The sequence below is a fragment of the Syngnathus typhle genome, linkage group LG16 (assembly GCF_033458585.1).
Source record: "Syngnathus typhle isolate RoL2023-S1 ecotype Sweden linkage group LG16, RoL_Styp_1.0, whole genome shotgun sequence".
Taxonomy (NCBI): Eukaryota; Metazoa; Chordata; class Actinopteri; order Syngnathiformes; family Syngnathidae; genus Syngnathus; species Syngnathus typhle.
Window position 1 is genome coordinate 7210138 of NC_083753.1, and position 23219 is coordinate 7233356.

Consider the following 23219-nt stretch of genomic DNA (forward strand, 5'->3'; position numbering starts at 1 on the left):
CATGGGAAAGAGCAATGGCCACGTACTCGCTGCAAATCAACTGTTACCTCGAAGTCCAATTATCAGCACCATTAACTTCAGCACCTTGAGGGACTCGGTCCAACTGTACTCTTTTATTTTGTTGCCGCGTCTACCTTTTGTTGCTTGAGAACAAACGGCGGGGTCGATAATTAGCCCTTTAGGGAATCGAAGTGCACCTTGTACATTGACGAGGTTGACTCCTTCATGTTCTGCTGGTGTCTCCATCACCCGCTACATCGCCACCGATACCATTCAGTCTGCCGATAACACGATTCACAGCCTAAAACGATGCAAATACGATTCCTTCCCGTCTCTACAAATAAACGATTCACTTCAATCGTGAAATGATTCCGTCTAATGACGATACGATTCACCAAAATTAAGATGAACTCTAAATCCGACACTTTGGTTACGATTGATTCACTCCAAATAAATACGATGATAATACGATTCAGTTCAAATACGTCAGGATTCACACCAAATAGGAAATGATTCTCTCCGAGTGCAAGACGAGTCATTCAATGATACGATTCATTTCGAAACCACCGTGTTCAGTGTGGAGAGGATTCACTCCAATAACAACCTAATAAGACTTTTGTTAGTTGACGCGTGCCAGATGAAGAGACTCGCGTGACAAATGATGGCCGCATTAGCGAGTAATAAGAGCGAGGGCCTTTAATAACAGTTGCACATGACAGAAAATCATTTTGTAATGACATTTGAAGCCTTTAAAATGATATCCATGGCATAGTGGACAATTACGACGACGCATTGATGCGTGTCGTTTTTTTTCTCCCCCCCCCTTCCCCTCCGAGGCTCTTTTGCATATCGGCGAGCTTCAGGAAAAGATTTAATAACGACATTACTGCGCTCAAAGTTCAATTTTCAGTTCAATTTCACATCGATTTGCCGCGCGTGCGTGAAGGTGAATCACCTTGAGGAAACGGCCGAGGTGCATCTTCCTCTCACGCTCTCTCTCTTTTTTTTCCTCTCTCGATCGCCCCGCGGCGGTGCGAGGGAACGCTGTCCTCGGAGATTCCAATCAGACGGCACAACACAGACGCTTCCAGTAATAGCAGGAAGCTGTAGACGATGGTTATAGATTTCAGGGGCTCTCAGGTGCATTAGGCCGTATCGCGGCTTCCCCACAAGGCCACTTAATGCCCCCGGCCTGCGATGCAGGGAAAGAGGCGGGCCGGGCCAGGCCGGGCCGTTCGGCCCGCCGACCGGCTGGCTGGCTGCCTGGCGTGCATGTGCAGCTATGAACAAAAAAAAAAATCAATTTAGACGTTTATCAATGGCTGGCCGGTCGATGCGCATAAATAAAGCTCGAGAGTCATTCGTCATGGGAGCTTTTTAAAATCAAGGGCGACCAGACTTTAACAATCCAAACGTGAGTCATGTGTTCACAAATTGGACCTTGACTCTAAACAAAAGATTTTCTGAAACTCTTATCTTTATTCTCCACAGAAAGTCTATTGGAATTAGTAATGGGGAGAGTGGATGGGGGGGGGGGTTAGGTACTTGTGTCAAAACATGAAAGCAAAGAGCAATACTCTAGAGGACCGACCTCTGATTCACACACACTCACTGCGGGCAAGGACAAACCGCATGGGACGCACGCACGAAGTATAGTGATTCACACACGTGCGCCGCTCAACGAAGTCCACACACACACACACACACATATGCACTCCAAGCGCCGTAACGTCGTCGTATGACACAAGCGTGAGCCAATTAATCACGTCCTGTATTAATTGCAATTCAAATCAGTTGCCATGGGAACCCTCTGGGATGTTCAAGCGGCGGACTTCCAGTGAATCTTACGGACGAGGACCGAGAGGGAGCCATTCACATCGTCTTACAATGATTCAGCTGGCTGCGTTTTACATTGCCCCCTTTTTTTTTTGAGTTGCCCGAGGTGAACTTCAATTTCGGTCATAGAGAGACGCGCAGAAGCGGAAAATGCTAGTCTGATGACATTGACATTTGAGGCGAGAATGCCTTGATGGGAAGACAAAGGTGTACCCTATTGTTGTTGTTTTTTTGATGCATTCAAAATGACAAAATACATCATTTGGTTTGCCCCATTTATGCACGATGCAAGGAAATGTTCTTAATGGCCCCTCTGCTTAATAAACGATTGGGAGAATGCCTGCTGGAATTCGTGGTAGTCGTCCACCGCCGGCGCATCGCTAGTTTTCGCTGGCGGAATGCTTATTCAGGGATATTTTTGCGAATCCATGCGGATGCTCGTGCGTTATTATACGGGAAGCTCAGGTGAAAGCTGGACGTGGTGAATTAACAATGCCGAGGTGTGTGCGTCCGCACGCCGGTGTGCGTGCGGCTCGCCAGTTGTCATGGTTGCAGCGTTTATCACCTCGTTCCGCCGACATAGAGGCCCAGGGGCACGTGTGATTGGCTTCAGACCAACAGACAGACAGAGAGACAGACTCGGGCGAGGGAGGGAGGGAGGGAGGGAGGGGGAGGACATATTGGCACAGAGGAAGGCTTAAATGCCAACACGCTGCGGTGGGGGAGAAGGCGTTGGAAGGGCGTTGGACAAATGTCAACATCGGGCCTCTTCATGATCGTGTAGCGCAGGCCCGGGTCCAAGCGTGAAACCAAAGTTGATTTTTGCCATCTATTGTTTGAATGCCTCATATTGACGGATAGAGAAACGGAGTTTAGTCACTGATAAATGTGGAGAGTTTCTTACTCTGTGCACAATTAGGCTGTTCCACAATCAAATCAGCTGGCCATGCGTCCTTTGACCCCCAAAAAAGAAATCGTTTCAAGGCATATTTTAATGAGGAAATATAGCACTCTATAATTGTATACAATTATTATGAAAGAGTTCAAAATGATTATTTTTTTTTCCAATTTTCAATCTTGTTCTTTTGTTATAGTGACCTTCCTCACTCATTCATCTTCAGCTGAGTCCCCTGAGACACTTCCTGGTTGTGAGGCTGAAAAGCCCTCACATGGCAAATCCAGCCAATCACATCGCACTACAGTGACCCAGGAACTTCTCAGCCAATCACAGCACGGCTTCCCGCGTACTTGGAGCGGGGGCTGTCCCTAGTAGTAAACACAGAGGCTAATGGCTTGCTTTTAAACTTCAAAACAGCAGCCAGTTAACGATTCATTGGACTCAAACTTTCAGTTGTGCAAAGATGTTCGCCGTCGACTCCTTTGACGGGCTTGCCTGTTATGTTTGCGTGTAAACTAGAGAGTCGCCAGGGTGCGGTGTTATTTTTTTAGCTGACATCCAGCTGAATAGGCGAAAGCACCAGAGCGTGCGTGAATAGACTCATTGTGCGGCTGCTGCCTGCCTGTCTGGTTTAGTGTGTATGTCAGTGTGTGCGTGGCCTCGGCATCCTTTTCTCTTCGGTGTCGTTTATGCCACACGCACTCTCCGTCATCGCTGCCTGCTGGCTGACACGCTGCGTGGACGGGCAGGAGGACATTACCGGCGACAGCGAGCTGTCCGCTTGGCTACGGCCGCCGCTCGCTTTAGTCCGCCCACGGCGGTGACCGTAAAACAACAACAAAAAGTCCCCACTATGCCCCAGACTGGCAAATCGAAAAACGCACCACCGGCGTCGGACTCTCTGCGTCCTCAAATGGGGCCCCCAGCTGGGGATCCAGAGGGTCTCCGGGATGATGAGGGGGACTCTGGACGAGACAACCAAGGAGACGCGGACATCATAAAATCTCCAAGCGATACCAAACAGTACAGGTACGGATTTAGTTTCCCTCCCACATGTTAATAAGTTTACTGTCTGAATTTGAAATGTGAGCTGACCAGGGACGGCGCAACACCGGGGGGGGCTAAGGGCCCCGTCAAAAATTTGTGTAGCCCCAGTTAAGTCAGCATTATATTTATTGCCGATTCGTACATATGGACCCAGCTCCGCTTTTCAGATGTAACTCACCTGAATTATTCTCCGCCCGTCTTTTCAGGTACATTATGCTGGACAACGGGCTGCGTGCTCTGCTCATCTCGGACTTCAGCTACCCGCTCGTTCCAGAAGACGAGGAGGAGGAGGAGGAGGAGGAAGAGGAGGAAGGTGGTGAAGAGGAGGAGGAGGAAGAGGAAGATGACTCCAGTGATGAAACCAAGGAGGAGTCGGATGAAGGCGGCGACGAGGACGATGACCGGCAGGGGAGGAAGAAGAGAGGGAATGCAGAGAAGCAGGTACACGCATGGCGATGGTGTCCATTTGAAGCTAAAAATATTTTCTAGTTTTGAACTTGACCAGCCCCGGGAGGGCGCTGCAAGCACAGCAGGATTGGAATCCCTGGTGTAAAGCGGCCCATCACACAAAGTCACTCATGCTAACTGTATTAGCGCGCGTGTGTGTGTGTGTGTCAGTCTGCAGCCGCCCTGTGTGTCGGAGTGGGCAGCTTCAGTGATCCCGCTGACCTCCCTGGCCTTGCCCACTTTCTGGAACACAGTGAGTAATTACAGTGATTACAGTGAAAGGATGGGGGGGGGGGGGGGGGGGCGTGCGCGTGTTGAGTTGGGTTAGCTCTCAAAGGTTAATTCACTGAAGTCTTTTACGTGCTCACCCATCACCGATTTAATTTGAGTGTAGCGCCCTCCGTACATGTTTGGACCTGCAAGTTGGACGGGATGAAAACAAAGAAGCGGCGTTTGTTTAAACGCTCTCCGGAAGTTTCTCCGACACTGCAATTAATGAGTTTGACGCCTTTTCCCTTGTGGTTGTTTTTCCAAATATAATACTCATACCCTTGTTGACTTCAAATACAACTTTGGAAGAAAAGTGCGGTTTTTTTTGTTTTTTTTTATCTTGTTGCTGTGAGTAGAATAAATAATTAGATTTTGTTTGGGTCACTCATATCTCAAGGCACCGCTGTACTTTTTAAGATGGGATGTTAGCGCAATAATGTGTCGCGATAAATGCGGAGCGCTCCCATCTTTTGTCTCTGAGAGAAATCGTTTGTCTCATTCACTGATGGGCTTGTCGAAAATCTTTTGATGGCCAATCCCAACTCACGCTGGCCATAAAAAAACCGTCAGCGGATGTTTACGGCCGTATTTAGAGCCGGCTTTAGGGAAGCCAGTCGGGACCGGCTATTAAAATTTCCCCGCAGTCCGCACGAAACAAAACTGAGCCCACAAAGAGAGAAGCTTATCTTTTGACATTTTTCCGAAACATCTGCTTTTGTTTCCCCGCTGGCTGGCTCGCTCTGCGCCAGTGGTTTCCATGGGCAGCGAGAAGTACCCCTCGGAAAACGGCTTTGATGCCTTTCTCAAGAAACACGGCGGCAGCGACAACGCCTCCACCGACTGCGAGAGGACCGTCTTCCAGTTTGACGTGCAGAGGAGAAGCTTCAAAGAGGCGCTCGACAGGTGAGAGCGGATCAGAGGTGCTTTTGTTGTGCGCCGGAGCAGCGTGGCTGAGTGGGATAACATTTTAAGCAGCCAAACGGGAAGACCAAGATGAAGTGCGGAGTGATTAAAAACACAGCCGCCTGACTTTTCCGCATCAGCGGGATGCAGTCAGCGCTGCTCTTCCGCTCTGGGCCTGATTAAGAAAGCGGCAGAAGTGCCGGGATTTGATCGATCTGACGCAACAGACGTGCGTAATTATCGCCGTCGGACAAACTTTGTTTGCCGCTCAGACAAGTTGCAGACGAAAGAAAAATTTAGATTGCGGGTTCTGATGCTGCGGGTTTTTTTTTGAAAGAGGTTCATCATCCTTTCATTTTTAGGTGGGCTCAGTTCTTCATCTGCCCCCTGATGATCCGAGACGCTATAGACAGGGAGGTGGAGGCCGTCGACAGCGGTGAGTCCGCCCACGTTCGGATTCCATCCCGAGAGCGCCGTCGTCTTTCTTGAGTCTTTCGCTCTGCCGCCCGTCAGAATACCAGTTGGCCAAGCCGTCCGATTCGCACAGAAAGGAGATGCTCTTTGGCAGTCTGGCCAAGCCGGGACACCCCATGGGCAAGTTCTGCTGGGGTGAGTTGGCGGAAGATGTTCACCATGTCCTCTAGGGGGCGGGGCAGTTTGTTGATTCGGAGTGATGTCACCAGGGAACGCCCAAACTCTGAAGCAAGAGCCGAAGAAGAAGAACATCAACATCTACGAGCGGCTACGAGAATTTTGGGAGAGACACTACTCTGCGCATTACATGACCCTAGCTGTCCAGTCCAGAGGTACGCAAGGCAGTATATGGAAGAAGGGAGTCTGCGCCGTTGTGGGAAGCGACGTTAAATTCAGCGAAGAGAGAGAGGTGATGAGGGCAATCTTGACCAAAGATGTTTTTGTATGATGAAAGATCCGCTTTGCAGTGATCCACATGTGGATCAGTCAACAACCGTCTGGCGAGCAGATTGACAGAACTCTTTAACAAGCAATCCGGTGATTAATTGACTCCTAATGAAGCCGCAAAGCTCTAATGAGGAGCCGCTCCACGTGTCCGTCTCCGTCCGAGTGTGGCTAATTATTCGCAGCTCGCCTCGGGTCGCCGCCTTCATACCGGTGATGTCATCGTCGGGTCTTGGCGTGCCCTCGTAGGAAATATCAGCCGCCTCATTAACAGCTGCCGAGGAGTCTGATGATGCCTCGTGTTAATATGCAAGCCCAAGATCACTTTTTCCCCTCATCTTTATTTTTTTGTACATTTAACAATATTTGCATCATTCCTGTGGAGCCTTATGCAATTTAACGTTGGGGGGGGGGGGGAAATATATAAAATAATACAAAGCTATTTGATAGCAGCGAAAATAAGGCAAGTCCCAGAAGGGAGAACATAAAAAACCAACATTGTTTGTTATTGTCTCTTATTGTCATTTGCTGTTTCCACAAGTGCATTGGGGGGAAAAAAAACTCAAATCAAAAATAGTAGAAAAATGTCTACAGAACGATCTAACTCTAAGGCTATGTTCTTTTTTTCACCGGCCACAGTTTAAACAGATTACAATTTATTTTCTACGGGAACAAATAAAAATGTTCCAATTCTTGCGCCCGCAGAGAAACTGGACACGCTGGAGATGTGGGTGCGAGAGATCTTCAGCAAGGTGCCCAACAAGTGAGTGGAGATCATCTCTACGCCTTCCTTTCGGGGTTTTTTTTTTTTGTATTATAGCTTATGTCCTGATTCCTGTTGATGTCCGTAGCGGCCTTCCCAAGCCGGACTTCTCCGACATGCGGGACCCCTTTGATATGTCATCTTTCAACAAACTATACAGAGGTACACAATCATATATATGACAATTTGCTGTTGGTCACTACCGCGTGGTTGTTTTTGTGTTGCCCGCAGTCGTCCCCGTCCGGAAGGTGCATTCGTTGAACATCACCTGGGCGCTGCCGCCTCAAGAGAAACACTACAGGTGAGCCTTTGAAAGTTGCCTTAAGAACGCCCCTGCTAGCATATTGTAGCCTACAATGGCAAATGTAGTTGCTAATGGTTAGCATCTGTAGTTGCAGTATCAGAATGGGACTTGAACGCCAATGGTGGAGAAACACATGTAGACAGACAATATAACAATATTAGTACAAGGACTATTTTTCATTTTTCTCCGAAAGCTTTTTTTATTTCACATAATATATTTTCCTGCAGTGACTCAAGGCGCTAAAGGGGACTGACATTTTTTTTTTCCCCCCCCCCTCCCAACACATGAACCTTTTTGCCGTGGCAAAGACCCAAATCTAACAAGAGGCTTACATCAATAGAATGCAACACCCCCGTCGTCTTGAGAGGGATTCGATTTTCTCGTCCTAACAATGTTTTTCTTTTGGCAGAGTGAAGCCTCTTCACTACATATCGTGGCTGATTGGCCACGAAGGTCCAGGAAGTATCCTCTCCATGCTTCGGAGGAAGTGAGTACTTTGTCTTTGCTTTTCTCGTGTGCAGAAACCGCAATTTAAAGGTCTTCAATTTACCAAAGGGACACAAACTGGGGTTTTTTTTTTTGCGTGCGTAAGAGAGCTTCTCGGGGCTCTTGTTACTAAGTGGCCAAGCCATTCAGCTCGGATAAATAAATAAACAAAAGGAAAAAAAATTGCAAAAGGCCTCTCTCAGTCATCTCACAATACAAAGCGGCCCTCCAATAAACACGTCGACAGCACTCAGCGGCTCGGATGGAACGTTCCAGACCGCTTTGTTTCCCGCGCTTGATGAATGACGACAGCGGGCGACTTGGAGAGCGCTCAAAGCCCGTCGAGTGCTTTGCTGTGTTAAGTGGGGTGCGGCGTAAAGTGGCCCCTCAGTGCTTATTTGGGCCCGGGAGGCAATGAAGCCTCGCGTCCTTTTCATCCCTCCGGGTTTTCACTCGGCCGTTTATTTTGCGATCAAAACGAGCATCTTGCGATCGAGCGTCGAATTTGCTGACACTCGGACGTGCGCGACGCCAGGTGCTGGGCCCTGGATCTGTTCGGAGGAAACAGCGAAAGCGGCTTTGATCAGAACACCACCTACTCCATCTTCTCCATCTCCATCACGCTCACTGACGAAGGTTTCCAGAACTTCTACCAGGTGAACTTCCAAGCCAACCCACCTTCTTCTATTTTGATCCGGTATTTGCCTCATTGATAGATACAAACAAGGTTATTTCAGGGAAGAGTAGTGCTGTCAGTTGCCACGGTAACGCTGGCTAAGCAGGCAGCCATGCGGCGAGAGAGCCGGGGGTTTGTTTTTTTTGTAGGACTGTCTTATTGGAAAATAACTGGTCTTGAAGTGTTGCCGCGGCGGCCTCAAGCACACCGTTGACATCAAACATGTAGAACTCAATAATATGTCTTTTGATTTGGATTCCTGCAGGTGGTCCACCTGGTGTTCCAATATCTCAAGATGCTTCAGATCCTCGGCCCTCAGAAAAGGCACAAAGAGAAAAACACGCACTACAAAAATTGTCCTTTTTGATTGAAATTTTCCGGGGAACATTTCTCCTTCCTCTAAATGTCTTTTTCATCACACGTTCAGGATATACGAAGAGATTCAGACGATCGAGGCCAACGAGTTTCGCTATCAGGAAGAGGTAGTAGGCCCGCGTCAGTCGAGCGCCGCCTGCTCCCTTATCGCTCTTCTCCCTTTTTATAGAGCGACCCTATCGAAGACGTGGAGGACATCTGCGAGAACATGCAGCTGTTCCCCAAGGAGGACTTGCTGACGGGAGACCAGCTGATGTTTGACTTCATCCCCGAGGTTTCGACTCTGCGCTTATTGTCGCTACAATTATCAACGATTGCTCTGTCCCGACGCACATAATATCATCGTACTTTCAAGAAGTTCATTTCAGCCATGAAGTCAAGAAGCTTCATTGTTCCCCACCTCGCCTCTATTGTGTCAGTCCTTCCTTTGTGTGTTTATGTGACGCAGATTGCTTTGTGTGGAAAGATGTGAGCTTGCGCCCCCCCCACCCCCTCCTCCTCCTCTCTCTTCTTTCCCTTAGTGAGATTGTTCCTGCATAAAGAAACACATTTGGACAGTGACAGAAGGAAATGTGTTGCCTGCGTGCGTCTGCGTGTGTGTGCGCAGGTGATTGGTGCAGCGCTGTCCCTGCTCACCCCCGAGAAAGCCAACCTGATGCTGTTGTCGCCAGAACACGAGGGCCGCTGTCCCCTCAGGGAGAAGTGGTTTGGAACACAATACAGCGTGGAGGGCGAGTGTCTTGTTAGTGTCTGTGCGTGTGTAGTTTTTTTGTATAGATGGAGTATTTGTCAAGTACACTATTGTGTAATCAAGTAAATGACACTACATTTTATTGTTTGATGTACAGTCGGGCCACTTATCTCGCTCACTTCAATGACACGATTTTGCTTTCACAGACATCCAAGCGGAGTGGACGGAAGGCTGGACGGCAAATTTGGAGCTGAGCGGCGAGCTTCGCCTTCCCGCCGAGAACAAGTTCATCGGTGAGTCGAGCAAATTGAGGCGCACGGGCATTTTGGAACATCCCGCGGCAGTTTTACTTGCCGCCTCGCCATCGGCGCTAGCCAATCAATCAATCCCGTCATGGCCGCCTGGTGATAATCACACCAAGCGCATCTTCTAATGGCGCAATTGTTGACAATGTGTCATTGGAATTGGCGTACATTTTGGAAATGCTAGACCGCAAGGGTGTTTTCTCTGAGGAAATTGCCGTTTGTAATGTAGCAAGTAAGCGGTTGAACAATAGCGATCCGTCAGTCATTGGAACGTTCCCCGGTTAATAATCAAGACTCTGATAGAGGTGTTATTGCTGCGGCTTTAATTGGCAAAATTCTCCTTTATGTTGCTAAGCTCCAATTCAGGCGGGGCCCGCCGCGCTAATCACACGGGGAGCATATTAGCATTCAACCCCTCTCCCTTATCTCTGATATAATTCCAACATAATTATGTCTCTGTCTTTCAACTTTTTTTATATATTTTTTTTTTACATCGAAACAGGGTTTGTTTTTTTCGATGAAACAAGCTCAGTTTATATATTGGCTGTTTTGGTTTGTCATCACAATATGTCAGCCTTCTGTTTTGTTTCACCGACGCTAAAAACAACAACTGGTACCGCTAGCAAATTAAAATCTTTCTTATGAGAGAAAAAAATTCCCTTCAGTAGTATACAAAGAATGACGTCTTATTCTTTAGAAACTAAATCTCAAAATGAAGCATCAATTTTATTTTATTTTTTTATTCCCCAGCCTCAAACTTCACCCTCAAGCCTTCCGACTGCCCCGACACAGAGTTCCCCGTGCGCATCACCAAGAGCGACAGAGGCTGCCTTTGGTACAAGAAGGATAACAAATTCAAAACTCTCAAAGGTGCGTTTTGTCGAGGGATGACGGAATTTCTCAAAGTGGATTCTGATGACAATTCTTCCCGTGGTCAGCCTACATCAGATTTCATCTCATCTCTCCTGTCATCCAGCAGTCGGCTAAAACGTAAGTGCAGTCATCTCGACCGCTTTCCTTTTCTGCCAATCATTGCTTCCCTGCCTTGCAGCGTGGTGCTCTTCGACCTGCTGGTCAACATCCTGGGCCACAATCTGGCCGAGCCCGCGTATGAGGCCGAGGTGGCCCAGCTGGAGTATAAACTGGTGGCGGGCGAGCACGGCCTGGTGATCAAGGTCAAAGGATTTGACGACAAATTGCCGGTGAGTAAAGTAATGCCACCATTCACCACTAGTTGGCAGACTTACCGCAATCTAATCCAACAGCTGTCATTCGAGGTGTACCTAATGGAGTGGCTGTGAGTGAGCACCACTTTTTTGTTGACTTTCCTCAACCTATGTGCTGTAGCTGCTGTTCCGCCTGATCATCGACCACCTGGCTAGCTTCAAGGCCCCTCCAGACGTCTTCAGCATGTTCTCGGAGCAGCTGAAGAAAACCTACTTCAACATCCTCATCAAGCCTTCCAAGCTTAACAAGTCAGTCAAAGCTTTACATGTTCAGTCCTATGCTGCCCTCTAGTGGCGCGAATGTGTTGCAAAGATGTTCGCTTCTTCCAGGGATGTGCGCTTGCTGATTTTGGAGCACGGCCGCTGGTCCATGGTGGAGAAGTACCAGACGCTCATGGCCGGCCTGAGCAGCGACGAGCTGGCGGATTTCAGCCGACGACTCAAGGCCGAGCTGTACGCCGAGGGCTTGGTGCAGGGCAACTTCAGCAGTGAAGTGAGGGCCACGAGAGATGGACATTTGATGTTCTCCGGTATCAGTTTGACGTCAGGCGTTGGTAACTTGGTGCTTATCCACTTTTGTGTTTGCACCGCAGGAGTCGCGAGGCTTCCTGGAGTACGTGACAGAGTGAGTGAGCTTCCACCACTTTGCCACACTCCCTGTCGTTTGCATTCGCCTCACGTGACGAATCCATCATCTGCTCCTTCCTGTCGTCCTCACTCCAGCCATACTTTCATCCCTCCTCTATCTCCTCTTCCGTAGCAAGCTGCAGTTCTCCAAATTGCCAGTAGAGGTGCCAGTGATGTTCCGAGTGGTGGAGCTGCCAAGGCAGCATCACATCTGTAAAGTCAAGTCTCTGAACAAGGGAGACGCCAACTCCGAGGTCACAGTCTACTACCAGGTACACACAAAGAAAATATTAGGGATAATATTTTTAAAGGATTCATATTAATCATCTGTTTTCATATGGTAGTCTGGATCCAAAGACTTGAAGGAGCATACGCTGGTGGAACTCTTAGTGGTGAGTCATACTTGGATTCTTTTTCATAATCATTGTGCTTGTTCAATTTGTTTCAGATTTTCATTCAATTCCTGCCATTTAAAAAAAGTCTAAAAAAGACTAACGTAATACTTGTGCTGCAAATTATTATTATTTTTTTTTTCTTCAGATGCTGATGGAGGAGCCTTGTTTTGACTTCCTTCGTACCAAAGAGACACTTGGGTGTGACCTTTTATCATTTCTGTAAACTTTGTGGAACATGACTTTTAAGCATCTCACCCGTTTTCTTATTTTCTTGCACATTTTTTTTTCTCCCGGGCTATGCAGGTACCACGTCTACCCAGCCTGCAGGAACACTTCGGGCGTTCTCGGTTTCTCCATCACAGTGCAAACGCAAGCTTCCAAGTTCAAGTGAGTCTGCAAGGCATCGCTAATCGCTTTTGCCTTTTGAAATTGCGAGGTCGATTGGAATACCAAAAAGACATTTTGCGCAAATTGTAAACAATGTGCTCTCAGTACGGAGCTGGCCGACTTAAAAATTGAAGAGTTCCTCGTTTCATTTGGAGAGACGCTCGGCGCGCTGACTGACGAGGCCTTCCACGCTCAGGTGTGTGTGTGTGTGTGTGTGTGTGTGTGTGTGTGTGTGTGTGTGTGTGTGTGTGTGTGTGTGTGTGTGTGTGTGTGTGTGTGTGTGTGTGTGTGTGTGTGTGTGTGTGTGTGTGTGTGTGTGTGTGTGTGTGTGTGTGTGTGTGTGTGTGTGTGTGTGTGTGTGTGTGTGTGTGTGTGTGTGTGTGTGTGTGTGTGTGTGTGTGTGTGTGTGAGTCAGAATGGAATGATTCATTCCTGCCCACAAAGTCTCCCCTTTCCCTGATGTGTGTCTCTTCCATTCCATATGTGTGTGTGTGTTGCAGGTGAGCACTCTGATGAAGCTGAAGGAGTGTGACGACACACACTTGGGCGAGGAGGTGGACAGAAACTGGACCGAGGTGGTCACAAAGCAATACGTGTTTGACCGACTCAACAGAGAGGTGACACACGCACACAACGGCCCACTCGATACAGCGGATGAGCGTCTTTTTCCATTTGCGATCAGATCAAGGCCTTGAAGCAGATGAGCCGCAGCGAGCTGCTCGCCTGGTTCCGCGACCATCGAGGAACCGACAGCCCCAAACTCAGCGTCCACGTACGCCACTTTCCTGCTTCTTCATCGCTCGCCAGCCGCAATGACGCTTTTGTTTCCGCCGGACAGGTGGTGGGCTTCGGCGTCAAGGAGGGCGACGACCAGAACAATGACGATGGCCGGGGACTCCCCGCCCAGGGCAGCTCGGCTTACGGCGAAGTGTCCAGGCTCACCTTCCTGACGCCCTCGGCCAAGATGGCGGGCGCCACCGCCATCTTGGACATCAATGCGTTCATTCAAAAGTTGCCCCTTTTTCCTTATCACAGGAGTCACTAATCGGCTGACCTGCTCCTTGCTGTGAAATGAAGCGTGCAAAGGAATACTTTCAGTGATGAGTGGAGTAGTTTGACTCAATAAAAGAATCACCTCTGCACATTTGAACCCACTCTTTCCTCAATGGGTATTTGTGTGTGCACAATGGAGTGCATCATCTCATGTCCAATTTTCCATCTAGCCCACCTTTTGAATTGCTCTGCAATGCTATTTTAGCCACAGGGATTTTTTTTTTCTCATCACCCACAGTGAGTATTTTGTGTAAGCATTCAACCACCAGGTGGCACCCTTTCACCATAACAGACAGACCTATCGTTTGGCTTCAAAATGTCTTTTATTGTTGCTAATTGTACAAATTGTAGATCTGTCATCACAATGTTATACTGTGTTCCCCCAAGCGACTCCTTTTAGATTTTAATGTGCATTCCAACTGACTTACTGATGCCTCTTGAGGATTAAAGTGTTATTGCGCTCGGGGAAATTAACATTTTCATAGTCGCTCTTTATCTGGATTAGATACGACATTGGCCATATTGTTCGTACGTATGGTTTGTTTTATCTAATATTTGAATGAATTAAAGGATAAATGATGAATCTGTTGATTGTCACGCTTGTGTTCCGGCAGCTTCCTCCTAACACCGCCCCGCCGGGACCACCGAGAATGCGCGACCAAGCGCCCACCAACACTACCACCGGGGAGCGGGGTGCGAGGACGCAGGCATGCCGAGTAGGAGCGACTCTCTGCCGGCCTGCCGCCGCCTCGTCTCCCGCTGGTTACCGAGGAGGTCTCCCAGAGGTTTTCCACAGGTCCTCGCCGGTTCTTGGTAGTGAAGCAACGGAGAAGAAGATGCCGGGCTGGCACGTAATGACGTGATGGTTCTGGTTCGTGTGCAGCGAGGTTGCCAGAAGAAACGGGTTGCAGAGATTTTGCGTGAAAAGGTAAGAATAAGAGTTTGCGCATCCAGCTGAGCTGCGCAACAATGAGGCCAATCACTGATGTAAGATGCGCACTTAACTTCATCTCATTGCGCACATTTTCCCCTCATCTGTCCGTTATGTTATTATATGTTAGTAAAAAAGTAACATTCCAAGTAAATTGTAAATTCTCTAGCGTATCCCTTTATTGTTTTAAAAAAAAAAAAAAAAGGTCAGAAAATCTATAGGTCGTATTTAAGAATCATAAATGGAGACTCTGAAGGAAGGGTTAAAATGCTGACTATGGTGTAAATGTAATGAGATGCAATTCCAAAATAAGTGCCCATTTCCCATTCTGTTGCCGAGGGAGTTGTTTACTCAAGTGCAGAGAGTACCAGGCATATGTCAAAGACAATTAGTTGTATTCTATTCTTCTCAAGAGCCCGAAATAATTGATTCATTATTTAGCTGCACCCCCCTCCCACCCCTCCTCAAAATTGGTGAATTGTGTACAGTATTCTTTTAGTTATTTGTCTTGGGGGAAGAAGTCAACTGATGTGTATGTGTTCCGTCACGCTCCTCAGACTTCACGGTAAAGAAAGACTGGTGATTTGAAAATCTTCCACACTTTTCTAGCAGTCGCAATTTCCCCATTTTCGTTGCCCTCTTCTTCTCGTTCTGTCTAAATTGGCCCCTGATGGAAAAATATTGTCGGCAGGAACGCCACGTGAATAATTGAGGCCTGCAGGGCTTTAAAATTGCAAAGCAGGCAGCCGTGATTTCCTGCTTGCCGTCTTCCTATCATGATTTAAGAATGGAGAGATCCTCTCACCCTCTATAGAAGAAGAAGATATACGGTCTGCACCTTAATCGTCTTTTATTTAGAAGCAGGAAAATATGATGTGTTGTTCATTTTTCGTATTAAAGTAATTGCAAGGTGGCTAGGGTAGAATTGGACTTAGTGAATTATTACTATTTGTGACATCACTCCCTTTAGTTGGTCAAAATTAGACAACTAGTTTGCATGCAAAATATTCTTATTCTGTAAAAATAATAATACCAATAATAATAAAAACAGATAGTAATTTGAGCTAAGCTCACTTAGTTACTTGCAAAAGAGACTTTTCAGCCTATGGGGCATCTTTAAACTAAGCTCTTTTCTGCTGCTCAGCTGGTTGCCTGGCAACCAGACGATGGAGACAAGCCACGACATCACCACGGCTGTATCCCCGTGCAAAAGAAAAGCAGGTCCGCCTCGCATCGTCCACATCAAAAATCCATTCAACTCTTTCCATTTTGTTCATTTACGCGCACGCTCTTGCTAGCATGTACGCGCGAGAGGGCTAATGACAAATAAATTAAAGGATGACACCAAGCTAAAAATAGTGGAGTGGATGAGGAGCGTGAAACCTTTTCACCTCCACAATTCCAACACTGTGACATCACCATTGTGTTGCAGCTCCTTTCTCAAGTCCTTTAGCGTTGGTGGAATAGGTTACCACGGCTTTATAATTACTGCATCAACGTTTGATGCACAAGAAGAAGAAGAAGAGGAGAAGCAGGTTCACTATCACTTTTAACCACATTAGCATGGACTAGCCCCTTTATAATTTATTCCACTGATGTAATGGAGGCGTTGCCCACATACACACCAAGGTTAAAGAAAAACTCCATTTATTTTTTATTTTTTTTTAAATGATACAAATTTGCTCTTTTTGCAGGGTTTGATGGAGATCTGGTCGAATGTCAGCGGGAACGATCGTGATAGCAGGAGGAATTCTTGCCGGAGTCATTCTCGTGTGCATTGTCGCCATCCTATGTTATTGTCGACTGCAGGTACCTGAAAAGGTTTTTATTGTAATGAGCGATTTTCTTTTTTTGCCAATATGAGTATACAAAAACATTTTATGAGGAAAATGAAATGATAAGAATGATGACTTTGTGATATGGTGCGCTGTCCGCAGTACTACTGCTGTAAGAAGAATGACTCCGAGACGGACCCGGCCCCGGCCCCGGCGGCACCATCCACCCCGCTCTCCCACTTCCCGTGCGAGACGTGCGACGCGCTGGCCAACGACGGGGCCGCCATTACTCCCGTTTCTTTGGAGCAGCTGGACGCCGGCGTCCAGTGCCTCGCCTGCTCGCCGTACACCCGGCGCGCCGCCCCCCAAGTGCTCAACGGGGGCGAGCGTCTGGGCTTCCACACGTACTACGAGACTCCGCTGCCGTTGGGTTACGCCTGTCCGACCCCCCCGCCCAGGCCCTACAGCACCCAGGTGTGACCTTTGAACTGCGCAATACCGGCCCACCTGAACTTTTGTGGCTTTGGAGCAACATAGCACCAAAATGTTTCTAGCATCTGAAATGATTAACTTTATTTCTTTTCTTTTTTTTCTTCATTCTTATTCCCGCTTTTGAATTGCGACTTCTTTTAGTGTTGAAAGTATTCAAAACTTTAGCACTTCCAAGAAAGTCAAATAATATATAAAATAAATAAAATATTCCATTTTGTTAGACATATTTTAGCTTTTGTGAGGGCTTTAACATACTCAAAACATTTGACATATTTATAGATAGATTCTAGATTCGTACAGCACATATAGAAAGATCTAAAAATATAACAAAAAGGAGAACATATAGTATTATACATTCATAATTACTCATATTTTAAGAAATAATTTTAGGATTTATTTAATATACAACTTCTAAACTCATATTTTAAGAAATGATTTTAGGATTTATTTAATATACAACTTCTAAATATTTGAAGGGTCTTTTTTAAAATTAAATAAAGTAATTGTCTGTGATTGTGTGCATGGGGGGCTTGTTCAAATTAATCATAATTTTTTTTAAAATACAATACGCCACAGAAACTCTCTTGTAGAAGCTATCACTTATTACTTTTAACTGACTTTTTAAAAAAATAATTGAAATGTTTCATGAATTTTCCAATAACTACTACTACACATTTATTTAATCCATTATTTTTTAGTTTAGCTGTTTTAAGTCAACCCCCCCCCCCCCCCCCCGACCGACCTTTGTGGCGTTTCAGTTCACCCACATCCCTGCTCGTGTTCACTGAGACGCAAAACTGAGGGCTAACTGTTTTACCTTGGCTGAAAGATTTTTTTTCTCTATAAAGAATTATGACAATGAAGAATTTTGTGTCCAACAACAACAAAAATCATATGCTGTATTTGTCCCTGCATGGAGGTGATGTCTTCCATGCTGTGCACGTTTACATTACGCCTACTTCCTGTTTATACAAACACGTCATTATTTCAAAATGTATAAAGACAAGTACGGCCTGTGCACTGTTTAGAGCAAGTTCATAATTTCCTCACAATTCTTTTTTTTTTAAGCGATGCCATACTAATGCAGTTTAAAGCAGAAAAAAAACGTTTTATGCAGTTTATTGGACTAAAGCGGAAGGAAACAAGTACAAAAGATCAACATCAATGTTCAAATGTCATTCTTCCCTCAATCTGTCACTGTAACTATCATTTTACACAAAGTCACACAGTCGGCCGTGATCAACATTGATTTAAATAAAGTCATGTTAGAATAAAGTTGACAATCCTTAATACACGATGCTAGTCGCCGCCGCCGCGTCACATCAGCATGACATCGATCACGTCGACGTTTTCAAGCTGCATGCTCCTGATCTTCTTCAGTTGGACGCCTGCTTGGTAGTCAAAGGTGATGGAGAGGCCGTTGGAGGTGATGTTAAACGCTTTGGCGTTGCACTTGATGACGACCTGAACCGCAACGAGACAGCAGCGTTGGAAAAGGATCGACACGTAGCAATATTGCCACGCCCAACCAGAACCTCAAAGAATTTCCCGGCTACAAAGGGGAAGGCGGCGGTATGGCGCTGTTCGTAGCCCCAGACGTTATTCAGGAAGGAGTTGACCACTAGCACGTTGGCGTCGGAGAAGTAGCGAAGGCGAGGGTTCAGGTGCAAGGCCTTTCCGTTATTCATCAACAGGTCGATGACGAAACTGCAAGACAAAAGCGGCGCCGCGTCGTCATGGCTACGGCCTTATTGACGACGCCCGTGGTCTTGGACCTACCGCTTGGTGGTTGTCTTGAGTTTCCCTCTGATGGCGATGGCGCTGCCCACATGGAGCCCGTTACTCAGATCCGCGCTTTTAACACCCTGCGACCATTTGGGGAGAAGAAAATGGCCCATTTAGTGTTCTTCAATCTGCTGGCTATTTTTGACCCATGTTTGGTCGGGCCCGAAAACTCACACCACCCGCATCAATCAAAACGAGTCTTTGAGCGCATGTGATGTTTTTGCCCGTGCACGTGTTATTGCAGGGCAGGTTGGTGTAGTTGCTTGATTTCTGACGGAAAGAAAACAGAGTTATCGTGGCGTCATGTGACTTTTGTGGAGTTACCCGCCAGATCACTCACAAAGTCAACCTTGCCAGCTATGACCAAGTTGTTGATGATGTTCAGCGCCAGTTTTTCATTGAAATTCAGAGACTGGTTTGTCACCATCTGGAACTAGGAGCATTTGATTTGATTAGCTGAGCATCATTAGATAAGTCGCCATTGTCATCCTGCTCATCTTACGTTTTCAGGCGGGCTCAGGTAGTCAAAGGAGTCCACATCGGTGAAGAGGTCATTGCCGAATGTGGAGTCCATGTCTATGTCTGAGTGGCCTATGACGTCCGGGGTGCCTCCGCCGCCCGTGTTGTTTAAAGTGTAGATGGGCACCAGGATTAAGATGGCCACCAAGATGGCCACCAGGAGCGAAACCACGACGGCCACGTGCCAGCACTGCACGCCATCCTGGGCGGATTGCTGACTCGCATTCGGATCCTAAGAGGATGAAAGTCAAATTATTCGTCATTCCAAATGGCCACATCGCAATGTATGTTTTATATTTGTATATATTGATTAAGTTTCCTTCCCCGGTTTTCCAATTATTGTTGTTTATTTTCCCCGAGGGTTAGAATTTCCAATTAGTTTGAAAGTAGTAAAAATATTTGAAACATTAATTTGATAACTGCGGGGGTGATAAAAAAAATGAAAATATTATTTTGAATATATGAATACTCGCTCAACATTTTCCAAATTGGATGGCTGTCATCAATTAAGTGAGACAAAAACAACGGTCGGTATACTCACAGGTTTCCGCTGTGGATAAGTAACGTTCATTTTCTAAGTGAAGGATGAGGCCGCAGAGAAGTCGGTGGGGTTTTGAAACTCGACTTAAACGCACGGCCAGCGGGCGGGCGGGCGACAAGGAGCGATGTCGCGCGCGGTGAGGCGTTAGTATGTTTATTTTGTGACGTTGCGAAAGACGTGAAAAGATGTCAAAGTATAAAAGGTGCCATATGGTTACTTCATAAAGCTTTGATTGGAAAGTTGAGAGTGCCGTTCGACAGATAGAAGGTTATGACGACGTTCAAAACCAACACGAGACTAATTGTCATAAACAATGTTGATAATGGCGCAAGTTTTTACGTGGATTTGTCCGTTTGTTGTTACGAGAACAATATGAGAGCGATTCGTTTTGTTTAGTCACAAATACTCTGAAATAGTGAATACCGAAATAGTGTTTGGTTTGTCTCATGAATTGAAACTAACAAAATGCTTTTTTTTTAAAAAAAGAAAGAAAAGTAAATGAAGCAGCATTTTTTTTTTTTTTTTGTAAAAGTAACTATAACAACAATGCGCTTGTTTATTATTATTGTTTCTTTTTAACTATCTTTAGAGTTTCAAAGTTGTGCTTCCGTTTAGGGTCAGGGGTTGAAAGTGGGGTTTTAAACTAACGTTGGGGTTTCAAAGTAGGGTTTTAAACTAGTATTGGGTTTCAAAATAAGTTTTTTTCTTTAACAAAGTATGTTTTGACAGAAGGGTTTCAAAATAGGTTTTCAAAAGAGGGTTTGGGTGTATATGTAAGTGTAGCTTTTTAAAAAAGATTTCTTATGATTTATTTACTTTTATTAGACATAGGCTATTCTAAAAATGATTGGTCGATGAATTTGTTGTTGGAAAAGTACTTTTTACTTTATAAAGTACTAAATATAGTGTGATATTTCTGGGACACTATTCCATTTCTTAAAAATTTGGCAAAAGAAAAAAAAAAAATCAACCTTTCAACTTGAAATACCAGAAAGCAAACGTGATCTAACAAAACATTGTCAAAACAAGGGTGTGTTCCTAATTAATGTTGTGGTATTTTTCTCTCGCTTTACCTGCTCGACCCGTTGGCCACCTCAAGATCTCATTAGCATAATAATGCCACTTCTGACGGCCCGAACGAGGATCCTCCTCCTCGTCGTTCTCATCTTCATCGCCATGCTGCGTGACCACTTTCCTGGTGGAGGCGTCCTGCAGGTTCTGTCGGATTCTGTGCCAGAAAGAAACGAGGAAAGGGAAAAGAAAGTGCTACTTTCCTTCTTGCCTTCGGTGTCAGAACCCAAGCCGGAGCAACCTGTTTGTACCTGGCCGCCTGCTTCGTTGGAGCGTCAAGCGCGCTCCACCTGCCTTTTCTTCTCCACCGCTTTGGATTTGACCCTGGTCCCGGTTTCTCGCGTTTCCAGGGTGGGTAGGGGTCAAAATGATGCAGGAGGTGTCAGTCACCTTGTCCTGCGATGCTCAGGTGGTGGAGCAAATGAGCGAGGAGGAGATCCTGGCCTGCCTTGTCGCTGAAACGGGACCACACTTTGCGGTGAGGAGACCTAAGGAAGCCTGGGAACACTGGCTTCTTAATTCCAGAATTGCTAAAGTTAATCCAGCTACAGCACAACAACAACATTGCCTTAAAAATTGTTTCTCCGTCAGGAGGTTCCAACGAAAAAAGCCAAACTGAGAGAAAGCCGTCTTCAACTGATGGACGAGGAAGAGGAGGAGAAAGAAGACCCACTCAACAAATGCCAGGTGGGAAACCTCCAAACTCCCTTCAGAAACATATTTAAGACAATCCTGAGAATATTTTCGCATCTTGAATAGCGCTTGTGTGTTTTGGTGCTGGTGTGTGTTGGCGACTCCAACGGCATGCTGTGTTTGTGTCGCCTCTCCAGATGGAGAACCGTCGTCTTCAGCAGACCAGCCTCCGTCTGGAGCAGGAGAATGACAACCTGGCCTACAGGCTCATCACCAGCAAAGTGGCCCTCAGGAGCGCCCTGGACAAAGTAAGACCCACTTCTGTTTTGGTTGTTGAAGATATTTGTCAAATAAAATGCAAGAAGTAATGACTGCTAAAAGAATAGAAAAATAGGATGAAATTATTGAACTACTTTTGACAATGTGACATTATTGTGATGTTGCCAGGCAGAGGACAGAGTGGAGAAGCTCACCAGCGACCTTTTTCTGACCCGACGCGAATTGCAGGCCACAGAGGAGGAGAAGCAAGGGAAGGAGGAGGAGGCGACCATGGTAGGTGGGTGGGGTGCACGCCTAAAAAATAAAAAGTGTAATGGACATTTTTAAAATGTCATTGATGATTTAAGAGTACAAATATTTTATTATTTTGCAGTAGGGCACTAATTAATATTCATAATAATAATTGAAAGTTGAAGGAAGTGTTGCGACGGGAGCTGGAGAGGGCCGAGCAGGAAGTGAAGCGGTCGTCCGGCATCATCGCAGACTACAAACAGGTATTTAATATGCCTTGATGATGTCATAAGTCACGCCATGTTCATTGAAATTTTTCGGTTTAGATCTGCACTCAGCTCACGACGCGTCTGGAGGTGCAACAGGACGCACACTTGGAGGAGGTTCGCTCGCTCAAGGTGACATTTCATTTTTTTGTTAATAGAAATAAGAAGAATTTTAGAGTTGTGACCTTTCGTCGATTCCAGATCGCGGTGATGGCCTGTCCGCATTGTCGTCATCACATGGCTGAATACCAAGAGGGAGAAACGTCGCCGTCACATGACAACAACACGGTACCAAAGTGGGACCGGCGACACTCGGATCCCAACGAGGCGGAACTTAGGCGGGAGAACCAGGAGACGGCATCCCTCAAGACGCAGATCAGGAAGCTAGAGAAGGAGCTGGCGCTGACAAAACTTCAAGTGGTAGAGGCCAACTGCAAGATTCAGGTGTAGTAAGACGCCATTTTGTTTGTAAATAAACATAAAAGAAACGTTAATCACATATTGTGTTTTTCCAGGAATTGGAACACGAGAGGGGAATCCTGGCCAACGACCTTCAGGATGCTAAAAACAACTGGATCAGCAAGGCCTTCACCTCGCTGCGCACGTATGAAATAAACAGAAAACAACAGCTGGAGTGAATTACACGACGGAACTGGATGCCATTATGCTGTGGGAAAGATAAATGTATAAAGCTCAACAGATTTCATTTTATTAGCCCATGATTGTCAAGGGCCACAAAAACATTGAATTTGTGCTGTCAACCTGGACTTTGTCTCCCTCTAGCGGACGAACTTATTACAGTGCAACAACTCAATCGACCCATAAAGATATACTAAACTACGTTGGATTATAGTTCACGTCACATCCCAACGCTGTCAGTCGATGATGAATAAAGCCTAATTATGTCCCGATGTCCCAAATGAGAGACCTCAATTTCAATTCCCCATTGGATCTTTCATGCCGTCGCACTCACACAAATCACAATAAAAGGGGTGTGTCGACTTTTACATCCATTGTTGATAGATAATTAGATAAATAGCTCGCTCATTAAATTTATATGGAGATGGGTAGGTAGATATGAAGATAAAT

General features: G+C 46.2%; 4 protein-coding genes across 8 annotated transcripts; 3 read left to right on the forward strand and 1 right to left on the reverse strand.

Annotated features, from left to right (window-relative positions):
- Positions 1-2933: 2933 nt before the first annotated feature.
- Positions 2934-13696, forward strand: LOC133169726 (nardilysin-like). 4 transcript variants are annotated; one of them, XM_061302138.1, is made up of 31 exons: positions 2934-3763; positions 3988-4222; positions 4400-4481; positions 5248-5401; positions 5764-5837; positions 5915-6010; positions 6085-6219; positions 7025-7082; positions 7171-7244; positions 7314-7383; positions 7796-7873; positions 8408-8528; positions 8814-8872; positions 8976-9030; positions 9093-9197; positions 9531-9675; positions 9821-9907; positions 10670-10789; positions 10858-10909; positions 10971-11121; positions 11267-11394; positions 11476-11638; positions 11739-11770; positions 11906-12044; positions 12117-12164; positions 12313-12365; positions 12471-12554; positions 12660-12750; positions 13055-13171; positions 13237-13326; positions 13393-13696. In XM_061302138.1, exons 1-31 carry the CDS (start codon positions 3375-3377, stop codon positions 13597-13599), a joined length of 3492 nt encoding a protein of 1163 aa, XP_061158122.1. In that variant the 5' UTR covers positions 2934-3374; the 3' UTR covers positions 13600-13696. The 4 variants fall into 4 exon arrangements, with proteins under 4 accessions (XP_061158122.1, XP_061158124.1, XP_061158123.1 ...); XM_061302140.1 differs by having other exon boundaries at positions 2941-3763; positions 9531-9654; XM_061302139.1 differs by having other exon boundaries at positions 2941-3763; positions 6085-6207.
- Positions 13697-13885: 189 nt separating this feature from the next.
- LOC133169732 (protein FAM163A-like) lies at positions 13886-17867 on the forward strand. Its single transcript, XM_061302154.1, has 3 exons — positions 13886-14535; positions 16233-16347; positions 16476-17867. The coding sequence occupies exons 2-3, from the start codon at positions 16255-16257 to the stop codon at positions 16791-16793; spliced, it is 411 nt and encodes a 136-aa protein (XP_061158138.1). The 5' UTR covers positions 13886-14535; positions 16233-16254; the 3' UTR covers positions 16794-17867.
- A 41-nt stretch (positions 17868-17908) lies between these two features.
- On the reverse strand, positions 17909-20863 carry LOC133169731 (galectin-8-like). Of its 2 annotated transcripts, none has more exons than XM_061302153.1 (7): positions 20724-20863; positions 19093-19341; positions 18931-19023; positions 18765-18860; positions 18585-18670; positions 18341-18512; positions 17909-18269 (listed from the first exon to the last, which is right to left on the reverse strand). In XM_061302153.1, exons 2-7 carry the CDS (start codon positions 19162-19164, stop codon positions 18123-18125), a joined length of 666 nt encoding a protein of 221 aa, XP_061158137.1. In that variant the 5' UTR covers positions 19165-19341; positions 20724-20863; the 3' UTR covers positions 17909-18122. The 2 variants fall into 2 exon arrangements, with proteins under 2 accessions (XP_061158137.1, XP_061158136.1); XM_061302152.1 differs by lacking the exon at positions 20724-20863 and adding an exon at positions 19651-19800.
- Positions 20842-23050, forward strand: LOC133169730 (rab GTPase-activating protein 1-like). Its single transcript, XM_061302150.1, has 8 exons — positions 20842-21199; positions 21313-21408; positions 21552-21662; positions 21802-21906; positions 22044-22127; positions 22191-22262; positions 22332-22574; positions 22646-23050. Exons 1-8 carry the CDS (start codon positions 21089-21091, stop codon positions 22766-22768), a joined length of 945 nt encoding a protein of 314 aa, XP_061158134.1. The 5' UTR covers positions 20842-21088; the 3' UTR covers positions 22769-23050.
- The last annotated feature ends 169 nt before the right edge of the window (positions 23051-23219 follow it).